The sequence below is a fragment of the Podarcis liolepis genome (assembly GCF_965112155.1).
Source record: "Podarcis liolepis genome assembly, chromosome: 13".
Lineage (NCBI taxonomy): Eukaryota > Metazoa > Chordata > Lepidosauria > Squamata > Lacertidae > Podarcis > Podarcis liolepis.
This window is the reverse complement of record NC_139573.1, coordinates 56,077,388-56,102,087: the sequence shown is the minus strand read 5'-3', so window position 1 is coordinate 56,102,087 and position 24,700 is coordinate 56,077,388. Positions and strand designations below refer to the sequence as shown.

The 24,700-nt window shown below is 42.9% G+C and overlaps 1 protein-coding gene across 2 annotated transcripts in view; it reads right to left on the bottom strand.

Moving 5' to 3' along the window:
• MOCOS (molybdenum cofactor sulfurase) overlaps positions 1 to 24,101 on the bottom strand; it is a 237,680-nt gene extending 213,579 nt beyond the window's left edge. The window contains exons 1-4 of one of the 2 annotated variants that reach the window (XR_014518738.1): positions 23,847 to 24,056; positions 15,396 to 15,485; positions 14,821 to 14,887; positions 5,388 to 6,026 (exon numbers count right to left, since the gene is read on the bottom strand). Coding sequence is in view for 1 of the 2 variants with exons in the window: in XM_083473195.1 (XP_083329321.1) it covers positions 5,388 to 6,026; positions 14,821 to 14,887; positions 15,396 to 15,485; positions 23,847 to 23,979 (929 nt within the window). In the remaining variant the exon portion in view is untranslated. Of the gene's footprint in view, positions 1 to 5,387; positions 6,027 to 14,820; positions 14,888 to 15,395; positions 15,486 to 23,846 lie in introns of both variants that reach the window. The other variant, XM_083473195.1, reaches the window with a different exon arrangement.
• Between the last annotated feature and the right edge of the window lie 599 nt (positions 24,102 to 24,700).

Genomic DNA, 24,700 nt, shown 5'->3' with positions numbered 1-24,700 from the left:
GTTCTGAGTAGCAATATATTCTTCAAACAGGCTTTTCATACCTACTAGAAGGGGGAAATTGCATCACTTCAGTTTCCTAATCAAAAATGCCTGTGTTGGAATTAGTCTTGTTCCTGAGAACTCTGCAGCATAATAAAAAAAGTTTCTCCAGTGATTTTTGCCCCAATTTTCATTGTAAATGGATTTAAGGCAAGCTGCTAAAGTGATTTATTTTACCAACATATTCTGCTCCACAAAGTCATACTAAGATAAACATATAAACTCTTTCCTCATTACAAGATTTTAGAACACAGCCTTCCTTGTCACTTCTTACCTCCACATCTTTTTTAGAATGTAATTTATTAAATATGCTGTAATAGCTCCCAAATACATTTCAATTCCTGCCATGTGAATGGAGGTCTTGATTCAAAACCATTAAAAACTATCATTCCCCCCCATCTGGGGAAGATTCATTTGAAAAAAGGAGCATAACATACCTCACACCCCATGAATTTAAAAATTTAGTTGCTTTGAGTGAAACATTGCCACTGTTGGTAAGAAAAACAATCCAAATGTTGCCCGGTAAACAATTAATTAATAAACAATGTATCTGCAAATAAAAGTAACAATCCATCACTCTGATTCAGAGTCTCGAAAGTTCTCAAAAGAGGTCCTCCGTATCCTCTGCCACAATCATTTCAATGCAGAGAATGGGTGATGGAATGCACACATCAATTCATTTCCTAAGCGTCCTGTATCATTTTGGGGGCCATAATCCACAGTCAAATGTAAATGCTTACATTAGGAAGCATTCCAGGTTAGATTATCCAACAATAAAAAATTAACATATATTTTAAGAGCTCTTCCAGTCAGTGGCGTAGCGTGGGTTGTCAGCACCCGGGGCAAGGCAAGTAATTTGCGCCCCCTAACCCGTGGATTTGCGCCCCCTAACCCTAACCCCCAGATGTTGCGCCCGGTGCGGCCGGCCCCCCCTGCACCCTCCACGCTACGCCACTGCTTCCAGTTTCCACACATTTATCCAGTAAACACATAGAACCATCCCAGACATAGTCTCAGGTTCTAAACAATGTACCAATTCCTAAACATAGGAGTGTACATATTTACAAAAGTGTATATGTGCCAAAGAGGCAAAGTACTGGAGGTCTATGGTGTGGAAACCAGGGTCTACAGCACTCACGTGTCATGAACCATGTCATGAACCAAAGGATCACCACATCCTTGTCTGACATGTAATTTCTTATCTTACACTAAGCATATATTGCACATTCACTCAGAACGTCCTGTGTTACAGCTCTAGGTCACTCTGACACCATCATCTAAAAGCCCTTGCTTGCAACATTCACAGGGGACAATGCCAAGCTGGACTGTTGGGCAAACTGTTCTGGGAGAAAAATATATATATATCTATTAACATTCTCTGCATAATATCTCTAACTGCCACACACTGGTGACAAATGTGGCACAAGTAGCAATGCTGAGAATGCATTAGGTCACATGTGTAAGGCACCAGCATTGTGAGGCAATCTCTCAGTCTACTCCATTTTACTGTCAGAGAGAACAATGTACCATGCTCCGTAGTCATGTGTATTTCAAGAAATTGTGCTCAGGAACTTAATTTCTTCTCTTAAGAACATCACAGTTCTTTAGATAGTTAACAAGGGCCACAAATAATCATTCTGTTTGATGGTGTCTTCAGTAATGATTGAATGAAGCCTGATATTTTCCCCAGAAAATGATGGGAAATAAAGTGCGTATGTTAAATTCTCCATGTGTGAGAATAAAAATTGAAAAGGCAAAAAACCGCAGTGCTCACAGGCCCAAAACTCACTGTTCATGGATTCATGGATTCTACAAGTCATTCCTGATTTGTATGCCTATGTGTTTTGCATTTTATGCCCTGGCACCCTATTCAAATGCTATGGCTTTATATGCATGTCTCAGAGAATATGCACATCCGGTGGGTGGGAAGAGTCTGTCTTGCTCTCCCACCAGGAGGGCATTATAAAAAACAATTCCCCTTTTAAGCAGCCTATTTGGCTTAAAGAGGTGTAACCACTATTTCAATAAACACAATGGAGAATTATTCTAACACAGAAGATTCTAAAACCCAAACTAAATATGGAGCGCAGTAACCGTGCTCCCTCTTCCTACCCTGCCAGAAATCATAGAATCACAGAATTGTAAAATTGGAAGGGACCTTGACACTCATCTGTTCCAACCCCTGCAACTGAACCATACATGACAGATGACCATTCAATCTCTGCTTAAAAACCTCCAAGGAAAAAGTGTCCACCACTTTCCAGGGGATCCGTTCCACTGTTGAACAGCTCTTACTGTCAGGAAGCTCTTTCTGATGTTTAGTCGGACTCTCCTTTCTTGTAACTTGAATCCATTGGTACAAGTCCTTCCCTCCACAGCAGGCGAAAACAAACGTGCTCCACCTGCCATGTGACAGCTCTTCAGGTACGTTAAGACATTCCTGTTTAGAAGGTTCTTTTTAACAGCTAGAAGGCCTCCCTAGGGAAAGTTTCCAAAGTCAGGGACCCCCAAAAGAAAAGGTCCTGAATCTCACTGTCCCTTTCCATACATTGACCCTTTCCTAAGAGCAGGTAACGAGGTTATATTTTGGATGGGCTTTGGAATTCATAAGCAATCCTGGCTGTAAATTCTGTGCTGCCTTCTGTGTACAAAGAAGTATTGACCTCAATGGAACCGAGCATGAATATCTAAGCCAGGCTTCCTCAACCTCAGCCCTCCAGATGTTTTGAGACTACAATTCCCATCATCCCTGATCACTGGTCCTGCTAGCTAGGGATCATGAGAGTTGTAGGCCAAAAACATCTGGAGGGCCAAGGTTGAGGAAGCCTGATGTAAGCACAGGATTGCAGCTTTTGTCTGAATGTCACCAATATTGGTTTTCGTAGTAGAGCAAGGGTTTATAATTAACTAAGATTATCCAGTTGACCTAATTATTCAAACACAGGACTGAGGGGCACACTGACACATCAATATATTGTACAAACAATCAGAAAAAGGTCGTGATGGTACTAAGGGTGGGCGGGAGGGCAGGGAGGGTGGGAGGGAGGGCGGGGTGAACAGTTGGCTGCCCTTTGTACTGAATGCAAAACAGGGAAGCCCCAAATACTGAACTTCACAGAGATCAACAGGAATCATCTTGTGAAGGCGAGCAATACTGCTGTGTCTCTGCAACAACTTTCAAATGCAAAGGCACAGAAGAATTAACAAACCCTAGAGGAGACTGAATGGAAAGAGGTACTTCCAGATCTGTGACACTCACAGAGGCACATCAGATGCCTCCTCATTTTCAACCAGGGCTTGTCCACACGTCCGTTTGGCCCAGTACTTTCCCCTGGGAAAACCTGCAGTTTAGCACTGAATTGGAACAAATGGCAATCAGGTTTTCCACAGATTGCTGCTTGTTCCGATTTAGTGCTAAAGAGCAGGTTTTCTAAGGGCAAGTGGCCTTGGCAACACCACTTGGACCTGTGCCTAGAAAGCATGGGACAAGCAGAAATAAATTGAATAAATAAGTGGACAAGCCCCTAGTTAATTTATTGCAGCACAAATGCCTGTGACCCAAGCAGGCCTAACATCCTTTCACCTCTTTATTTCTGGATCCCAAAAAACACATTTCTAGATAATTCAAGCTCCCATTTCTGGAGGTAGTTTTATGGCACTTACAACTCTTACATAGGATGCATACCCATATTTTCATATACTTGTATCAAGCAATGAAAAGCAGATCTGATAAGATGATTGGCACCAAAACATGGTCATTTTGCCTCTGGTTAGGAAGAATAATGCTGCAACAAACTGAGAAGCACATTTACTCTCAAAAAACTTACTTACTTAAAGAAACAAGATGATCAGCCTCCTAGACTGATGGCACAGAAAACAACCAGGAATGAACACCTCAATCAATAAGTGTATTTACTTTATATCCTTCCTTTCATCCAAGGAATCCAGAGCAATATTGAAAGACTGCTTGTTTTATCCTTACAGTATGAGGTAGGAAGGTTCTACAGAACAGATTATGCAACTGGTAGTATCAGATGTCAGTGCCCCCTCTGACCTTTACGTCTGCAACTATACCATCCACTGCAGTCCAGACAGACCCATCTACCAAGAAGGCATCAACCACCAAACAGTAGCTGATGCCATCAGACTCCCCGGTACAATATTATGCTAGTATGCTATACACCTGAAATATCACAAGAGCAAAACCTTATTCACTGAAAAAAGCTACTGTGTATATTCCCTGACCTTTTCCTCTTATGGAAAAATGCAGTACCCTTTTTAAAAAAACAATGAGACAAAGAGTTGGAAGTTAGTTGGGTTTAAAGACAGACTTCAGCTTACACAGCTACCTTAATACAGTGTTTCCCACAGTTTGGCAAAACCACCTCCCATCTGCCTTCCTAGAACCCTTTTCCAATTATTTGGGGCAGAGGCAGGAGGAAAGTATTTCAGGTGAGAGGGTACTCAGTGAATTTACAGTTTCAAATATTCCAGGAAATGATGTTACGTGATGACACAGCGCTGTTGACAGGGATTGGGGAGGGGTAGAGCCTGTCCCATATTCTATGACCCCCTGCTACCTCTCACTCAAACAAGTGACACCACTGTCCCTAAAACCTCTGATAATTTGGCCAGGCTAGACTTCAGATCAGCCCTAGTTGAAATTTTGTGACTGTAAGCACATTTATTTAAAGTATGGGAAATTTCAGAATGGCTATCAGAATCCTGCAGCACAATATTTCTAATTGAAGTATTTTTATTTCTGATTTAAGTTAACATGTCTAATATGGACTCATATTATGTAGAAGTGAACCAGATCACTTATTAAAACAGATAATTATCACTGGGAGTGCTCTTTTATATCTTATTAGTTAAATGCAACATCACAGAAGGACCCAGCAAATTAAGAAAACACACTAAAATGCTTAATAATTTAAGTGCCAGGGGTGGGTGGGGTGGGACCGGAAGCATCTCAAGTGAAACATGATTGATACTGAACATCTTAAATTGCCTTTTTGCTACTAGTAACTTTGCATAAGCTGGAATTCGGATGTCTAAATGGAACACCTAGTCACACACTTTTGAGATTTAGTTGGTGTGGATTTGGAAGGCTTAATATATTTTTCAGTGCATTTTTAATTCCTTGGCATTTAGTGTGACTCAACATAAACCCCATGTGAAGCTGCACCACCACTTATTAAAAGTATATTTTCAAAGTAAATTTCAGACAGAACAATCCCCACCATCAAGACACGGGACCTGTATGGTTCCGTCAGTGCCTCAGGTCTGATGGAACATTATTCTAGAACCTAGGTAACAGGAGTTTTATTAAGGAGATTGTGTTTTACCTCTCAGCCACTGATTTTTTAGGTAAGTAGAAATCCTCTCCTGCAAGGTAGGCAGCTGCAGTTCCCCCTCCAAAATAGACTTTCCTCAGGCAAGCAGCAGCTCCATTCTTCACCAGCAGTGCGCCTAGACCAGTGGGGAATCCAAACATCTTATAGAATGACAGAGGCACAAAGTCTGCTTGATGAAGGCTTAAGTCTAACGGAGAAGTGCTGACGTAAGATGCCGCATCCAAGAGCACACTCCATTTCCCTTGGACCTCGATGGGGCAGAGCTGCCCAGATTTTATCTGTTCTATCCATGCAAGAGGATATCTAGTCCCTGAAAAATTGCTCTGAGCAGGATAGCAGAACAAGTGAGGTGTTTTGCAGCTGTTCCCTCCAGCCACCAAGTCATCTGTCCCCGACAGTAGATCCTTTGGTTTCACTGGAACTGACAATACATTCATTGCATCAGCGATTGCTCTCATGCCCACCACAGATGTGTGGTTATCAGTGAGGTAGCAAAAGCGGCTGCCAGGATCCTCTGCTGTTTCAGGAACCCAAGGGAAGGCCTCTGCAACAAGTTTGAGTGCCGCTGTGCTGCCTGAAGTGAAGATGACTGTGTAGTCTTCTACAGATGTATTGAAGTGCTGCAGTATCCTGAAAAAAGAGAAGGGAAACACAGCATCATGGAAAATGTCTTTTCCCTCCACTATTTTATACTACTATAATATTTTTCTTGCCTCTTGTGTCCTGGAAACCTTGCTAATTCTGTCCGCTGCACCAAGTAGTGGTTTTTACAAAGTTGCCCAATGGCATCATCATTGCCTGTGGGGAATACATACATTTCATTTCCCCTATCAAATAGGAGCTTGACTTTCAATGCACTGCAAAATCTCTTTGACCTGGGGTGACACTGCTGCAGGAAAGAAAACAGTTCAGCAACCCAAATGGGTAGTTTGATCTAATGCTGGAGAAGGTGTCAGAGGACATAGACTAAGACCACATCACTACATAGCAATTAAATACAAAGACATTCTGATCCCAAGTCCGCTAGACAAATCTCCAAACTGGATGAGAAAGGGGGGAGGAAGCCTTACAAATGCCAGCATAGGAGTTTGAGGAGACAGGGTGAACTTTGACAAGGAACACAGAGCACTGTCATAAAAACACAAGAAGAATAAAATTGTTTCGTTCCTAAACTATAAATTAAGCATCCAATTTCAAGTTCATATAGTGTATTGACAACTGCAATGTTGTCAAGCACCTGCATGCAGAGAACAGAGCATGTTGCTGTGTGAAAGTTACATGGGAAAGAACTTATATGGTATTTCCCAAGCAGACTGGGGGGGGACCGGAAATGATGCCATCTGCTGTGAAAAAGGCCACTTACTGTTTTTGGTGGCGGCGGCAGCTCAGCGTGGCCATGAGCAAGCAAGGGAGAGTCCCCCCAAAAGCTTCCTGTGTGGCTAGCTGGCAACATCATCAGGCTCTATTAAGCATAATTATTTAATGTACATTGGAATGGAAAATAAATATATAATGCCCCCGTATTGTACTGGTAAAGCATGACTGGAAATTTCCATTGAAGCTGAAGAAAACCTAACAGGTTAATTATTAAGTAGGGCTGTATCTTTTTGGCTCAGGCATAAGGTGTTTAAATCACATGAAAAGGATTGCATGACAGGTCTATGCATATGCTAATCTGTAGGCATCTTGTGTGAGAGCTCTTTGTTTTCAAGCTACTGAAGAGAATGGAGATATTAATTCTCTGTCTCCTGTAAACTGCCTCAGGCAAATGGAAGCTGTTTGGATAGAGTCACAGCTTTGATTGTTAGCTCAGGATCAAGATCTTTGTAATCTAAGATATTATGCCTTATGTTTAGACAAGTATAAGAAATTATGTGTCTAACTGAATGTAACTTTTATTGTTTCAAGTTGTTTGGAGTTGTCTGAAATGCCAAAAAAGAAAATTAAAAGCTAGCATAGAAATGAAGGACACGTACTGCAGTGTGGCTTGCACATACATCACAGCCATCCATCAGGGACGGAGCCAGACTTACGTTTCACTCATCTGGTCACTTCCCTGCCATATAACTTGTATCCCAATATGCACACAACACACAGAGAGACCTACTATCAACACTTGCACAATCACAGTGGCACACTCATAGGGCACAAGGCTGGGAAACTGCAAACAAGAGTTCAAGCCTCAGCACACACCTGTTTTTCATGCTTGGGGGAGAGAAAAGAAAAGCGAGAGTGGGAGCACCTGGGACTCAAACCCAAACAGCACACACCCCAGAGCGGCTCCCGATCCATCCTGCCACTTACAACTGCAGGGCGGACATTTAACATAAGGTGTGATAAGACCCAAGCACAGGAATTAGACCTAAGCATCAGTTCAACCCTTCCATTTTTGCTTGGATCAAAGATATCTCTGTTACAACATTTCTAGATGGAGGAATCAAGAAATATGGTTAGTTCAGTGGAAGCTTATTTATGCCTCATTCCTCTACAACAGATTAATGGAGCAAATAATGAGAAGGTTTTTGTTCTCATAATTACAATGGGGATTGTTCTGACACGCAGCACATTAGCCACCTGAAAGGATCCTGCTGTGCAAACACTGTGCAGCTTAACTGGCCCAAATCAGAAAATACTCTTCCAGTTTTACACTATCAGACTTGGTGGAGATTTAGAAAAGCATTGCCCACATTGGCTTATGTATATGAGGCTTATCCCACATGGAGAGCCAGAAGGGGCAGAGGGAGTTACTCTGCAAAGGGTCCCCTCTGACTGCAGATTCAAAATATCAGTAAGACTCCCTACTGCTGAGGCCATCGCTCAAAACAGAACAGATCCCCTTTCATTTCACGACAACACCCTGTTGATAGTATCATACCTCTTTCATGTGCATCAGTTTATTTAGCTCAGCTGGTCATATGGGCCAGCTGCATATTCCTGCATTGCACTAGAATGACTAGATGATCGTCAGGGTCTCTTCCAGCTCTACAGTTTTATGATTCTAAACTAAGGCATGTGATTCAGAGTGGCAATTGTGTTCTTCTGGTCCTGTCCTGCTTGTTCTGCTGGACTGTATGAGTGGTGAGAGCAATGGAGGTGGGAGTTTGAGGGTACTTTCCAGGCTCCACAAAGAGGCCACAGAGGTCCCAGAATGAGCCAGCCATGGCTGCTGCCAGGCTCTTTCCACCCCCCTATATGAGCATTTTTTTGTGGGGGAGCAACACCAAAATGAGGACGGACAGTAAAGGCAGCTCCCACTCACCCCTTTCCACAGACAGATCTGGTTGCAACCCAAATACTTTTTTAAAGCAAACCACAAACAGTTTTCTAATCCAACTGAAGTTGATTTGAGGGGTGAAAACGCATCCAGTATTTTCCAAGAAACTGCAGGACTGACAGGAAAAGGATGTGTGAATGTGGCTTCAAAAATTAGCAGTGGAAGCGCACTGGATGGAGAGTAACTGGTGATGTGAACCCGTGCATCCTGCCACTCCATTCCCTTAACGGGCAGAGCCATAGATAGAACAGTCAGGAGGTTGGAGACTGGCAGTCAGCAGTGTTCCAGCTTACTCTGCAGAAATTCAGACATGCTATTTTTATATTGCAATTATCTCTCTGAAGCCCAAAGAACTTCATTTTTACATAGAGCTGTTAATTGTTCTCACTCTTTCTTCTTCTTTTAAATTACTCTAGTTCAGATCAATTCCTTGCAAACCTCGTTTTGATTTATTTAGTACAAAAGCAGTGCTTTATTCTAAGAAAAAAAAAGCTGCAGGTACTCACCATTAAGTTGTTACTGTAAGTGCCACACTTTCAACACGGAGGGGGGAGGCGCTGGTACTGCGTATGCTTGAGTACCCCCAGAAAAAGTACTGTACAAAACTATTTTGCAATCGGGACCTGTACAGTTGCCATTAAACACTTTCCCCCAATACTGTTTTATTGTACACAAAAAATGATGCATAGATTTGCCTAAACTAAGTCTAAGCTCTGCAGCAGGGGTCAGCAACCTTTTTCAGCCGTGGGCCGGTCCACCATCCCTCTGACCATGTGGTGGGCCAGACTATATTTTGAAGGGAAAAAATGAAAGAATTCCTATGCCCCACCAATACCCAGAGATGCATTTTAAATAAAAGCACACATTCTACTCATGTATAAACACGCTGATTCCTGGACCGTCCATGGGCCGGATTGCGAAGGCGATTGGGCCACATCCAGCCCATGGGCCTTAGGTCTCCTACCCCTGCTCTGCAGCTTAGAATGGCGCCCCATTGCAGGGTCCGGCAGCCTACGCTATTTCAAGAGGGTTGTTCACCTTGCAGGGACATGAAATTTTGCTCAGAGCTGGAAAAAGTTAATTTTAGGAACTATTCTCATTTTGGGGGTTTTTGTTTTTTGTTTTTATAGTTGAGTTTTATTGCTATGCTTGTATATATTTGTATGTTTTATTTTTCTTAAGTTTTATTTCCATATACTCTTTGGAGAGTTTTAAATATTAAGAAGTTTAGAAATCCTTTTAAATGGAATACAATTTTTCATAAATGAAAATTTATACATCTGGAGAATTTCTTCAACATCCCAAGTTTCCACTCATATCCACTCTGTCTTGGCAGCATGTGCAGCATTGGAGATGAAGGGGCAGTTATGCTTCCCTTTTTTCTTCCCACTGAAATTAATCGGAGGGAAGTTTCTTGTGCCAGGTTTGGTAACAGGTTTGCTGCAGTTTACCTGAGTGAAGATGAATTGGGTGGTGGCAAGATCAGGGCTGTGATGGCAGGAAGGCAGCTCTGCCCCATAATATGGGCCACCACTTTGGCACCAAAGGAGTAAGTCCAATAAAACCATGTCCCTTTGTCGTTCTCCTGATCTCTCATATCAACATGGCAACAACCACCAAAGTATTTAAAGATATATTCTCCCTCTATTTTTTTTTTTTTTACATTCTTATGTTTTCTGTAAAGCAGCTAGCTTTTTAAAAGGGAGGAGAGCAAACAATATTTGCATTTTAGTACATTAGCAAGCATTATGGAAGTGAGAGCTGGACCATAAGGAAGGATGATTGCCGAAGAATTGATGCTTTTGAATTATGGTGCTGGAGGAGACTCTTGAGAGTCCCATGGACTGCAAGAAGATCAAACCTATCCATTCTGAAGGAAATCAGCCCTGAGTGTTCACTGGAAGGACAGATCCAGAAGCTGAGGCTCCAATACTTTGGCTACCTCATAAGAAGAGGAGACTCCCTGGGAAAGACCCTGATGTTGGGAAAGATGGAGGACACAAGGAGAAGGGGACGACAGAGGACAAGATGGTTGGACAGTGTTCTTGAAGCTACCAACATGAGGTTGACTAAACTGCGGGAGGCAGCGGAAGACAGGTGTGCTCTGGTCCATGGGGTCACGAAGAGTCGGGACACGACTAAACGACTAAACAACAACAACAAAGCATTACCTGGCTCACTAGAGCACGCTGATTCACAACACCATTCAAAATAGTGGATGGCAAAAAACATGAAAATGAATATTTGCTCTAGCACTGATCAGAAATTGCTTCCATTACTGCAGCTACATGTCACACCTTTCTGGCATAGGAGCTTTTTATTATATTTCTATATAAAAGTGTTGTTTTCACTACTGGGCCGGGCAATAGAGTATCACATGAGAAAAAGGCACACAGCTAAACAGCTGTCTGGCAAGAATGACATGTTCTGGGCAGATTTCCCATCCCTCACTGCTAACAGAGTGTTACACCCAATGGATGTAATTGGGGTGCAGTTAGGCAATAATGACTTTTGCAAAAAGGAAAGGGGGAAATGGCATCTGCCAAGCAAGGAACATCATCAGTGGGTATACCCAGCAGTTTCCAGGCATGCAGGTAATCTGCTCACTTTTCCTGGTAGAACATGTCTTGTGGGGGGCCAAGTGTCCATGGAAGTTCATTTATGCAAGATGACAATTCAGAAAGCTCTGCAGCTTAGAATGGTGCCTCATTTCAGGGTCCGGCAGCCTAAGCTATTTCAAGAGGGTTGTTCACCTTGCAGGGACATGAAATTACATTCAGCTCCATGCCCCCATGATTACAGAGCAGTCAGGCATTGCTTTGGTTTGGCAGTGGGGCTGGACAAGCCATATGCTGCCTGGCCCCAGCAGCTGGTAGCAGGGGGACTTGGGCTTTGTGAAGAAATTGGATGATCCTCAAAATACAAGGGCTCTCCTTAAAAGCCCTAAGGGAAACAGCACTCAATCTAGAGAGGGAAAGTCAAAGTTCTGCTGCTGAAGGGCGGCAAAGGACAGCCATATCCAACTTCCACCAGCCTCTTCCTCACACTCCCTCCCTCTCAGCTTTGGTTGACAAGCATCCAAGTTGGATTCCATCTCAATGTGTTTCACGTGCAACCAGTTTATAAACCTATTTGGTGTTAAGTTAATGAAGTTGTGGCTTTGGTTCACCCCAGACGGCAGTATTGCTCTACACAAAAGGAGAACGTTCAGGACTTCCAAGGAAAGGGAACTTTTTTTAAGTTCGCTTGTTTTAACTTAAATATGCCAGACAGTATTTTGCTGCATCTCTACTAATGGAAACTCTAAAAAAAAAATTTACACATCTTGCAATATACACAGGATATCCCAGCCACTAAACATGTCCATGTACTGCTCAAGAAAAGCCCGATGAGTGGCCTTAGGAAGCTGTGGGTGGGATGCAATGATGATGACCTCCCACTGAAGTTAAAGGCCTTTCTCCCTTTCTCCTGGGATGCTCCTGACAAAGCACACAGCTGAGAGCCACTCATCAACACTGGGGAACCCAGCTGCAAGCCAGAGCACTGCTTCTTTAAGTACCGGCTTAAAGTGAAAGGGCAGGGCTTGGGCACTCACACTGGGAGCTGCTGGTTGTAATAAGATTAGAACACTATGAAGAACAAGGTGTGGACCAACTTGGACACATCTACTGGTTAGAGAAAGAGCAGCTTCAAGGAATTTCCTCCCTCCCTCCCTGCCAAAAAGAACACTTGTCTCCAACTGCCAGTTGCCCCCTGGAAATGCAGAATGGAAGGGAAGTGTGTTGTAGCCACATCCATCAGCCAGAGGACTAAGGACTGCTGAGAGAAAGAGTGAGTGAGGTTTACGGGGTGTGGAATAAGCCACATTGAGAAACATTGAGTTGAAGGGCAGGGTGTAAATCTCTAAACAAACAAACCAGAACCTCCCAACACACAGCTCGTTCTCTTAGTTGCTACACTAGCTTTTAGTATGCACCTCACAGATCCACATTCTGTCATTAATGTAGTGAAAGTCCAGATGAGAGAGACTGCATTGTAAATAGCGGTTCAGACTTATGCTCTGCAGCATCTGATTTGTTTACACAAATATGTTGCATTGAAATATGGGATCAGGGAATTAATTAGGCAAACTACAAGAGATCTCTAAACAAGCACAAGCAATTCAGTCCATCAAAACTTTGACTCTGGGCTTTTAAACAGATGCACTGAGCACAGTAGAGTGCTCTAGTTTCATTCATCTGAACAGTCTCCAGTTAGTGACCTTTCAAAAGGACAAATCAATACTAAGCAGGTACTGCATCGGATGTTTCTTACTGCGTACTAAAGGTCAAATGAGATTTTCATGTATTTTACCAGTTACAACACTGTTTTGAGACAGACTTTGCTAACATTTCAGAGGAAAACCAGGGAAATTTCAATACAGAAGAGTCATCTCAAAACCAGCAATGACTTCTAGGAAAATAGGGCACCAACGTTAATCAATCTTTTTTGCTACTTAATATGTTTTGGCTCTGCTTCCAAGAATGCTTCCTAAAAAAAGTTCTGCTGAGTTTAGGGAGACTTAACTTTGAAGCAAAAATATGTGGGAATGGGTAAAAGGGTTGTTCTAGTTGGCAACCAGAGGCAAGTTGGGATGAGAACTTTAAAGTAAAAACAAAAATTGTTTGGAAACGGTGCACTGACAGGAGTGGATGGATCAGCCTATTTCTGTTCCATCCATTTTGCATCTGTCCCATTTTCTACAGGTTTCATTTTTTAAAGAAGCCACCCCAAAAAAACAAAACCCACGTATGAACTGTATGTATACCCCCCCAATGCATATTTTATAGAATCATAGAATTGTAGAATTGGAAGGTACCCAAGAGTCATCTAGTCCAATGTGGGGTTGAAACCCACAATCCTGAGATTAAGAGTCTCACGCTCTACCGCCTGAGCTATTTGTTTGCTTTTCTCTTCATTTCCTTCTAATATATATATATATATATATATATATATATATTTGTACAATTTTATATGGTTTTGAACCAAAACTGCATTGTAAAACTTAGAGAATGTGATTGTTACCTGCTTTCTAATCCATGTACAGGAACTGCAAATTAGGTCACTTTGCTTTAATCTGCAGACCAAGCAAAATTCTCTTCCATTCCTATTTACAGTACATGTCATTTCATGCCCCGTTTGGCCCTCAGTTTATACCAGAAAGGGAGGAGGAGATATAGGTGATCTAAGCAGAGGCTAAAAATCACACACATACATGAAACTGAGCTGTTTGAAATGAACATCATATCCACTCATTTCTATCGTAACAGTGATCCACTTTGGGTAAGCTTAATTTACCACTTTTACAATTTAATATATGTACATGCTGCCCCTCAGCAAAGTTTCCAGGGCAGTTTACAAAAAAAATTTAAAATTAAAATAAAGGTGTGGCCCCCACCTGGAATACTGTGTCCAGTTCTGGATGTCACAATTAAAGAAGGATATTGACAAGCTGGAATATGTGCAGAGGTGGGTGAAAAATGATCAGGGGTCTGGAAACCAAGCCTTGTGAGGAACAGTTGAAGGAGCTGGGTATGTTTAGCCTGGAAAAGGGGAGACTGAGAGGAGATATGATGGCCGTCTTCAAATATCTGAAGGGCTGTCTCATGGAACAAGTTTGTTTTCTCCCACTCAGGAGGTTATGATACAAACCAAGGGATTCAAGTTACAAGGAAGGAGATTCCAACTAAACATCAGAAAGAACTTTCTGACAGCAAGAGCTGTTAGATAGAGGAATGTACTCCCTCGTGAGGTTGTGGTCTGTACTTAATTGGAGGTTTTTAAGCAGAGAGGAGATGGCCATCTGTCATGGATGCTCTAGCTGAGATTCCTTCATTGCAGGGGGTTGGGCTAGATGACCCTGGGTTATCTTCCAACTCTACAAATCTATGATACTATGAAATACAGTAAATTACAACTTCTTAAAATACAGTAATAGACACACACACACACACACACTCTCACTCACTTAATGATACTTTGAAACTTGGCATTTCTAGCAGTGAGGCAATACAATAAATGGCAACAAGAAGTGGTTATAGCGAAACTAAAGACCCAAGGCAAACGTGAAATATGTACAACATTGGGTTTATAAAATGAAGACCACTCTACCTGTATCGAACATGTTCAATTGTATCACTTGTCAATTTGCTGCTGATATTCTGGCTGTGAGGGTTCCCTAAGAGGCAAGAGAGACGTTCAAGACTCATAAACAAGACATTTCATCTTTTTGCCAAGCACTACCTTAAAAAACTCCTATAAATGTGATTAAATATAACATTCATTTTATATTTCACTGCTGTGCCTTGAAGCTCTTTACAACAGTTTTCCAAAGCAACTAGTTAACAAGCAAGCAGCTTCCTATAAAGAGATTTAGTGAAAATAATTACAATTCTAAAAGAAGTTTCTTTGCAACTGAAACCCACGTCAGTTGAATACATGTGAAGGCCATTACTATAAAGCCACAGTTAGTGGATTATGGCAGTGCACAGAATTGATATCAATCAATCCCATAGATTTTTTGCCAGCTTTGCAAAGGCTACAAAAAATACTCCCCACTTTTGCTGGCAATGAATGGAACCATGCCAAGAGGTCGCAAATTTCAGCCCAGCTTTAAATTCTGGAAACTTTAACAATGCCAAAGAGAGGGAGCAAAGATTTACCCCACCTGCTTGATTTCTCCTTACCGTAAACATTTTCATTGAGGTCATCAGTGAAGGCTTTTAGTAAACTCTGTGGGAAGAGTGCTGTGCCTGCGTGGTCAAGGTACGTAATTCCTACAATGAAACAGGCAAAAATGTATCACTCACTGAACTACCATGCTATAAAAGCTGGAAATCTGAAAATCAATGAATTTTCAAAATATCTTTTCAGTCAGTGCAGAATAAAATCACTTGAAACAAAGTTTTATTGTTTTTTTAAGAAGCTCACTACTATAGTCATCCAGGCAATACCACTCAGGTAATACCAGGAAGTGTAAGGTGAGAGTTGTAATAAAGAGCTGCTTTCTATACCCAGAGGTGGCTGGCTTGGGTATTCTTAGGATCCACTCTATTCTCAAGACAGGTCAGAAGATTTCATAATAAAGTTGGCTTCTGCCCAAGCAGCGAAACCCAGAAAAATACTTCCAGGTTTGCCGCTTTCACAGCCCAAAGATTATGTATCCAGAGAGGGACCACTGTACAATATGGCTTCCAATATCCATGTCATTGAGCAGCTTTGCTGATTACAGCCAGATTCAACACACCAGCCATTCTCTCAACTGACAAGTCATAGTTATTCCAAAAATATGGAAAACAAAAAGACACATAGCTCTAGAACATGGTGTTCATGTACTCTAAGGAAACTAAGACCATGATTTGGGTTCTAAACTATAGATTGACATTATAACTAAATTCAGCCTGTGTTAAAAGCACTTATTTCCAAAGATTTTGACATGGAGTTCTGCACATTCTCAGATAGGGACCTGTCCCAACATCCAAAGCTGCAATGCATTCAATGATAAAAGCAAAACAGCTGGATGCAATGCTGTCATCCACATCACCCCGAGGGCCATACAAACTACTGATCCTGAACGTAAGAGCAACAGTTGCATGGCACAATGTGGACTTTGACTGGCATGTAGGGTCATCCAGTTCACACCATAGTGATGTGGGAGGAATTTACCCACTTCAGGCTTAATTCAAAGTACAGAGCATTCATCCAGCAGCCTAGAGACCTGTGCCTTTTCTCTATACTGATGTGATTTCTACCACAGTAAATCATAAACTATTAAATTTGTGCTGATAACCAAGATCATGTTTCTGTCTCCTTTTAAACATCAGCTCAGGAATTCAATATATAGTCTAAGAGTCTCCAGTTCCTTGGCCTGAGGACAATAAGATTAACATACCACCACCCTAGGGCTGATATTTTACAAATGTTTAACTCTTCCCATTGCTGTCCCTTCAGTAGTACCAAGAAATTGCTAATGGGTTTTTAAATTTAATATTTAAGTCTACACTACCACCCTATCAAGGACGTGGGAGGCGCTGTGGGTTAAACCACAGAGTCTAGGACTTGCTGATCAGAAGGTCAACAGTTCGAATCCCCGTGATGGGGTGAGCTCCCATTGCTCGGTCCCTGCTCCTGCCAACCTAGCAGTTCGAAAGCACGTCAAAGTGCAAGTAGATAAATAGGTACCGCTCCAGTGGGAAGTTTCCGTGCACTGGTTATGGTTCGCCAGAAGCAGTTTAGTCATGTTGGCCACATGACGCCAGTTCCCTTGGCCAGTAAAGCGAGATGAGCACTGCAACTCCAGAGTCGGCCACGACTGGACCTAATGGTCAGAGGTCCCTTTACCTTTACCTTTACCACCCTATCTACATATCTGAGTTTGTTTTAGTCATTCGGTTAGCATTCCCAAGCTCTGTGCCAGAAGACAACTGCTGAGCAGGGCTGGGCCATCCACGGGACAGGGTGAGGCAGCTGCCTCGGGTGGCAAAAGCCCAATAAGCAGCGCCCCCCAGGGGCATCCCACCGCCAGCAGCAAGATCTCGCCAGAAGCTGCCATTGTTGCTGCCACTTTGTGGGCGCTGCCATGCAACCCAGGTAAAGGACACTGCGATGGCATGGCAAAACAGGTCGTGATGCCCCTGCTGCTCAGTGTAATATGGGAAATAAATGATTAATGGCTCATGTACTCTCAAGACACCCTCTCAGAAAGGAGACTGCCTGGCCTTGGTGGGCACTTTAGGGCAGAGGAGGCCAGTGTGGCACCGTCAAATATTGTGGACTACAACTCCCATTATCCTTGACCATTTATCTATATCGGCTGGAGCAGATGGGAATTGTGGTGCAAAACATCTGGAGGGGACCGTTGGCTCCCCCCACTTTAGGATCACAGTAGTCACTAATGATGTTATTTATTTCTCAATGCACATGAAGCAGTCAGTAGAGAGATTGGCTGAGAATTCAGTCACTCCCCCTGTAAACAGAATCACTTGCTCACAGGAGGCATGCCCAGACAGGAACAAGTGGGGCAGAGGCTGTTCTTACTTTTGCACTTGAAAACATCTAGTTTTAGAGCGTGTAAAAGTGAACCACGCACACCAATTTGATCTGAACATATGTGTAGAAGTTAATTAGCAACACTTAAATTGAAAAGGTGAGTACAACTTGCTTAGATGGAAGTGGTTTGTTTTCGATTCTATCTGCATGTGAAGACTTGCATATTGAAACACAGTTCTGGCAATCTTCCTAAACTATAAAAGCAGGCTTGTTTAGGAAGTAATTTATAATATTTTCTTGCTAAGAAGACATAATAAGGTTTGATTTCAAACAAAAGACTGTTGTTAACTACTCTGTCACCCAAAATGCCAAAATAAATGTCTCTGCTAAAATAGAATGGAGTCTATGATGACAAAAAAGCATGCTGGAAGTAATTTAGAACACTCAATTTAAGTGGAAGTTGGTTCATACAAGAAATTAAATTCTTCCCAAAGCACAAAAATCTGAGAGAATTTATAGCAACTGCATTCAAAATGTACAGATACACTCATGCTATGTTTGTGATGTCATAACATTTTGCATTTCAACACTCCACTTCACATTATTAGCTACCAATGATGGGGAAGGGGCAACCATTATGATGGTGTAAGGCCTAGGTTTTCAACCAGTGTGCCATAGAACCCTCAGGTGACTTGAATCAGAAAATGGATTGGACTGCCACTTCCCCAAGAGGCTACTCAAAACAAACTGTAACACATTTACTGAAAGATGTAGTAATCATTAAAATTGTAAATGATAAAAATAAATGAGTAATCAGACACTTTTCTATAACCAAGCAAAGGAGAAAACTAGATGTTGTACGGTAAGTCTACTTTCATGATGTCACTGGTACAATTGCCATAGCCACCGTTAACAATGAGGTCACAGTTGCAGCCATCTTGCTCTAGACGCACACTTTAGAACTGTTTCTATCACTCCAATGGGCAGCAGCAATTCCTTGAGGATCAGTGGGAGCAGGTCTCTGCAAACAAGATGCCCTTGCGCCTGCTCCTGTCTCGCTGGCCACCACAGGCCCTTGGCCTGATCCAGAAGGGATTATTACTAGTAGCATTATATAGATATTTATATCCCTCATTTTTTTCCTGACAGGGACTTAAGGCAGCTTACAGATAAAAACAAGAGCAGCTAAAAACATAGGGAACATAGCTGAAACTTAATAATAATAATAATAATAATAATAATAATAATAATAATAATAATAATTTATTTATTTATAGCCCACCCATCTGGCTGGGTTTCCCAACAGTGGCTCCCAACAGAATTGATGATGATAATGATAATAATGATAATGATAATAATAATGTGATAAACATCAGACATTAAAAATTTCCCTAAACAGGGCTGCCTGTCCTTGTGATCAGATAGTTGTTTATTTCCTTGACATCTGATGGGAGGGCGTTCCACAGGGCGGGCGCCATTGCTGATTCTGGCACCTCTCAGGTGGGCACCATTGCAATTATAAGAGAACAAGGGAGGTGTTCATAGTGAGTTCTGGCACCTCTTTTTCTAGAAAAATAGCTTCTGTTCTAGCTTCAAGGATGAATAAGTTCTTCACAGTTTCACCTATTTGCATTCTCCTGCTGCAAGCTGCTGGGTCAATGTAGATTCAGCAGCTAATACTGTACTGCATCAACCAATTTATCAAGGGAGTCACTTTACTTGGTGACTCTTGATTAACAAAAGCATAAAAATGTGTTCCATCGTATATATTTTAGTCTTCAGGATATCACAAGACTCTTATGTTCAATTCAATCAAACCTCAAACAATGAAGGCAGGTGGTTTGGGAAGTATGAATGAAACACAAACTTGCACACTCCCTCTTCCCCCAGCCTACGCTTTGCTTCTCCTGCATTTCTGTCCAGAATTAATTACCGGTATACTGAGATGTCCCACTCAGAAAACTATGGCTGGTGATTCAGGGTTTGGAATGGTTTCTGATTCTGGTTTAGAAGACAAGCATTAACCATAGGGTGCCATTAACCATAGGGTGCCAACAAGGACATCACAGTAAACGATGGTTATAGGAAATAAAGGGTGAAGCTTTGCAGAAGAGGGCAGAGCACTGCAAATCCACACCTTTGGTTTAGGGCAGCGTTGGCCAACCGGTTGCCCTCCAGATACTGTGTAACATGACTGCTATTAGCCCCAGCCAGTATAGGAAGGCTGACCAGTCCTAAAGATTAGGGGGTGGGGGGGATGAGGTTGGCAAAGGCTAGTTTAGTGCATGTGGGTATCCATATATTGGATCACAACTCCCAACGTCCCAAGAACACGTAAGGACATAAGATGAGCCCTGCTGGATAAGGCCAATCTAGTCCAATCTAGTCCAGGGGTAGGCAACCTAAGGCCCGGGGGCCAGATGCGGCCCAATCGCCTTCTCCATCCGGCCCACGGATGGTCCAGGAATCAGCGTGTTTTTACATGAGTAGAGTGTGTCCTTTTATTTAAAATGCATCTCTAGGTTATTTGTGGGGCATAGGAATTCGTTCGGTTTTTTTCCTTTCAAAATATAGTCCGGCCCACCACATGGTCTGAGGGACAGTGGACCGGCCCACGGCTGAAAAAGGTTGCTGACCCCTGATCTAGTTAGTCTAACACTCTTCTTACAGTGGCCGACCCACAAGCAGCCCTTGAGAACAACAGCATTCCTTCAACTCCTGCATTTCCAAGCAACTCATATTCAGTGGCATACTGCTTCCAGTACGAACGTTTAGGACCTTTTCATTTAGTGAAAAAGCAAGTAAGGGGAGGGCAACATGAAAGATGTATAAATTTATGCATGGTGTGTAAAAAGCGGATAAAGAAAATGTTTTCTCCTTTTAGGGCCATCCAACAAATCTGAATGTTGGAAGATTCCAGATAAATGAAAGGAAGTACATTCTTCACACAGCACATAGCTAAACTATGGAATATACAACCAAGAGTTAGGGATGGCCACTGACTGGGTGGCTTCAAAAGATTAGACAAATTCATGGAGTATACGGTGATCAATGGCTATGTGCTACCTTGTTAAATCACCCACAACCATATTTCCTAGACACTCACACCCACAACCACCCGAGGAGTATCCTTGGCACAGAGAAATAACTACTCATCCCCAAGAAATGGGTTCCTTCTAAAAGATGGTCTTGCCTCTTCTTTTACTCATTTAATAAATGCAATTAAGGACATTGCCTAGCCAGAGTGCAAAACACAACAGAACGTCCTCCCTTTAAGGGAGAAGCTTTATGGGTAGATGACACCTTGAGGCATTAAATTTGTTTCTGAGCAGATCTAATAAATTAATGGCATCAAGCAGAGTTCTTACAATTGTAACATGGTGCAGACTTGTCAACTCAGAACATGCCTGAAGCACATCAGCCACATTTTATTTTAATGATAACCCAGCCTTCTTTGAATGATAATGCAGCTCATATGATTTTATTCCTCAGCTTTAAGGGTGTGGGGAGTCATTATGAAATACTATTGAAACACCCGCCATTATGAAGGCTGCTCTTGCACGCAAGTCTTCCTTGCATGCCTCCCATCTGGTTGGCCATTGTGAGAAATAAGTTGCTAGATTTGACAGGGCATTAATTATTATTATTTTATTTATTAAATTTGTATACTGCCCTATACAGTGGTACCTCGGGTTACAGACGCTTCAGGTTACAGACTCTGCTAACCCAGAAATAGTGCCTCGGGTTAAGAACTTTGCTTCAGGATGAGAACAGAAATGGCGCAGAGGCAGCAGTGGGAGGCCCCATTAGCTAAAGTGGTACCCCAGATTTAGAACAGTTTCAGGTTAAGAACGGACTTCCAGAACAAATTAAGTTCTTAACCACTGTACCCACAAGTATAGGCCTAAGTGCTCTTTGTGTGTTCTTAAAGGTGGCTTATATGTGGAGAGTGGTCCTGTATTCTGCATAAGTTCTAGAGACAGGTGCGCTTTATGCACAGAGATGTAATGCAGACTATGCCTAGTACATGGGTGATTTTCGTCTTCCTCATGCACTGCCACTCCAGACTCCTTTGGGAGGTGGCTTGGGAAATAAATAAATGGAATTATTTCCCGAACAAGCATGCATGCTACCTGATCATTATACTCTCTAGGATTTCAAACAGAACCATTCCAAGCCCTCTCAGAAGTCACGGGATGGAATCTGGGATCTTCTCACATGAGCTTCTGAATGCCCATATCAGGCTATGCCCAATGAGTCAGGGAAGGGAAGGGTCCTCGCAGGTAGTTTGAGACTACTAGCATAAAAACCCAAAATGAGTATTTATGGAAGCTATTGTTGCATTTATATCCCACTTTCCCCCTCTAAATAATAATATTATAATAATTTATTATTTATACCCCGCCCATCTGTGGGGTGGGTTTGGCTAAGAGACAGCAACTTTGCAAGGTCACCCAGTGGGCTTCCTGGCTGGGATTTCAAATCCTTCACAAAAATGAAGAATAAATGCTGCCGTTATTATGATATATTATGGCTGAAGACTGCAATACCTCAAGGACTGACCCATCTGAGGCCCTTCTTCATGCGCCCGCTCCGTAAGGTCTAGAGGAAAGCAACACAAAAGAGGGCCTTTTCTGTGGTGGCTCCGTTTGTGGAATGCTCTCCCAAGGGAGTCTTGCCTTACAATTTCATTACATATATTTGGCACCAGGTGAAAACATTTTTCTTTTCCCAGGCCGTTGGCTAATTAAACCATCTATGGCCTTTTAAACTTGGTGGGGGGTATTGTTTTATTTGTCATTATGGTATGTATTTTTGTGTTTTTATATTGCAAACTGCCCTGTGATCATCAGATGAAGAGCAGTATAGAAATTTAAGAAACAAATAAAATGTTAATGAGTACCCATAACAAATGAATATGTTGCTCATCTTTTAACACTGAATTTTGATTTATGCAAAGCATGTGCATCTGAACAGAACATCTATAAAGCTTAAATCACTTCTGACCCCCATTCATCGGAACTGCAATGCCTGGTCTGCTGAAGAAAGACCTACAGACTGTAGCATAGCTCATGTACAACTTAGGAAACTTGAACTCTTTTGCATGCTTTAAAGTTGACATTGAAGTACAGCAGGACTCTCATCACCTTTAAAAGTTACCGTATGTAGGACGCAGAAATTATACAGGGTAAATCTTTTCTAGTATGGAACTGCAATTATGGGGAAAGCTTCACCTGTTGATATTCTGCCTGGTAGACATTATATTACATGTGTAATACAATAATCTGCATTATGCAGATTCTGGTTGTTTTTTGCTTAGGAGTGCAGCAGAGGGCCCAATCCATGTGCAACGAACTGGGCTCAGAAAGTCTTGCTGGTGCTCCTGGTTAGAAATAAATACTGATGGGGGGTACTTTATAATATATACTTTAGCATCTGAATTGCTTCTGTAAATGAACATTTTTGTGGGGTGTGGGAAGAGAGATTCTGCCAATTAGAGCTACCACTTAACAGGTTTTTTAAAATATTGAGTGGTTTATCTATGCATTTAAATAAGCAAACAAACAAACAAACTCAAGTATGAGCTGGCTGTTTTTTCAAAAAGGCTATATAACATGTGAAAACCTGTAAAGGCAACTTTGGTTACAACATTACTAAAACAGTGACCAAAAAGAATCTTTCTAGGGCAGACACCAGACACCACGGAACCACCGACACAAATCTTCCAGTACAAATCTATAAAGGCAGCTTCCACCTCCACTGTTTCTTTACCTTGATATTGCTTGTGTACTTTAAACACCACTTTTGTTTAATGCTTAAGAGAAAACTCCCCGGCCGCTTGGATATTTGAGAGCAGGACAAATTACTTCCCCGCTGTCGCATATGCTATGTCCTTCTTGTTGACTCCAAAGTAAGCCCGGGTCTTGTTCCTTAACTGGATCGCAGCGGGCCAAACTTCCCCGGGTCCCCGCGAGGCGCCCCTTCCTCTCCGGCACCTGGGGCACCCAAAGCACCCGAGGGAAAAGGAGACGGAGCGAAGCGGCACCTGAGCCCCCAAGCAGCCCCTGGGGGTCCGGCGCCGAGCGACCAGCTTGCAACCCCCCCCCTCCCGCCCGCCTGCCTGCCTGCCTGCCGGGGACTCGGCTTACCTGCCAGGCGGGCGAGCTCCCTCCGGCGCAGCCCCTCGGGGCTCTCCCCGCCGTAGCCGTAGGCAGCGCCCCGCGGGAGCCCCCGTTGGAAGGCGCCGAAGGACAGCGCCTCTGCCCAGCGCTCCAGGGCCATGGCGGGCGCGCCGAGAGAGGCGGCCGGAGGAACCTCCGCGAACGCCAGACGCAGCCCGCCCCGCCCCGCGCCGCCCAGGAAGGGCGCTCGGCCCCCGGGGCGGCCCTGGCTCCTCCCGCCGCCGCCGCGCGGGCTCAGCGGCGCCAGAGACGGGGGAAAGGGGACCGAAAACGGGGCCTGATTCAGCTCCCGGGTGGCAGCATGGAACTCGGGAGGAACTGCAAGTTCATATTGCAGTCGCTCTGAAGTTTCTTTGCTCATGGGTGGGTACTTTAAGGTCAGCTAATTGTGGCTTTTTGGACGCTGCCATCTTTTAAAAAATAAAACTGTAGTTCTCAATATTTGATTGATTGATTGATTGATTGATTGATTGATTGATTGAATTACATACCGTCCTATATCCACAGGTGAATTCTGGTGTTGGAGGAGACTCTTGAGAGTCCCATGGACTGCAAGAAGATCCAACCGATCCATTCTGAAGGAAATCAGCCCTGAGTGCTCCCTGGAAGGACAGATCCTGAAGCTGAGGCTCCAAGACTTTGGCCACCTCCTGAGAAGAGAAGACTCCCTGGAAAAGACCCTGATGCTGGGAAAGATGGAGGGCACAAGGAGAAGGGGGCGACAGAGGCCGAGATGGTTGGACTGTGTTCTACCAGCCTGAGTTTGACCCAACTGTGGGAGGCAGTGGAAGACAGGAGTGCCTGGCATGCTCTGGTCCGGG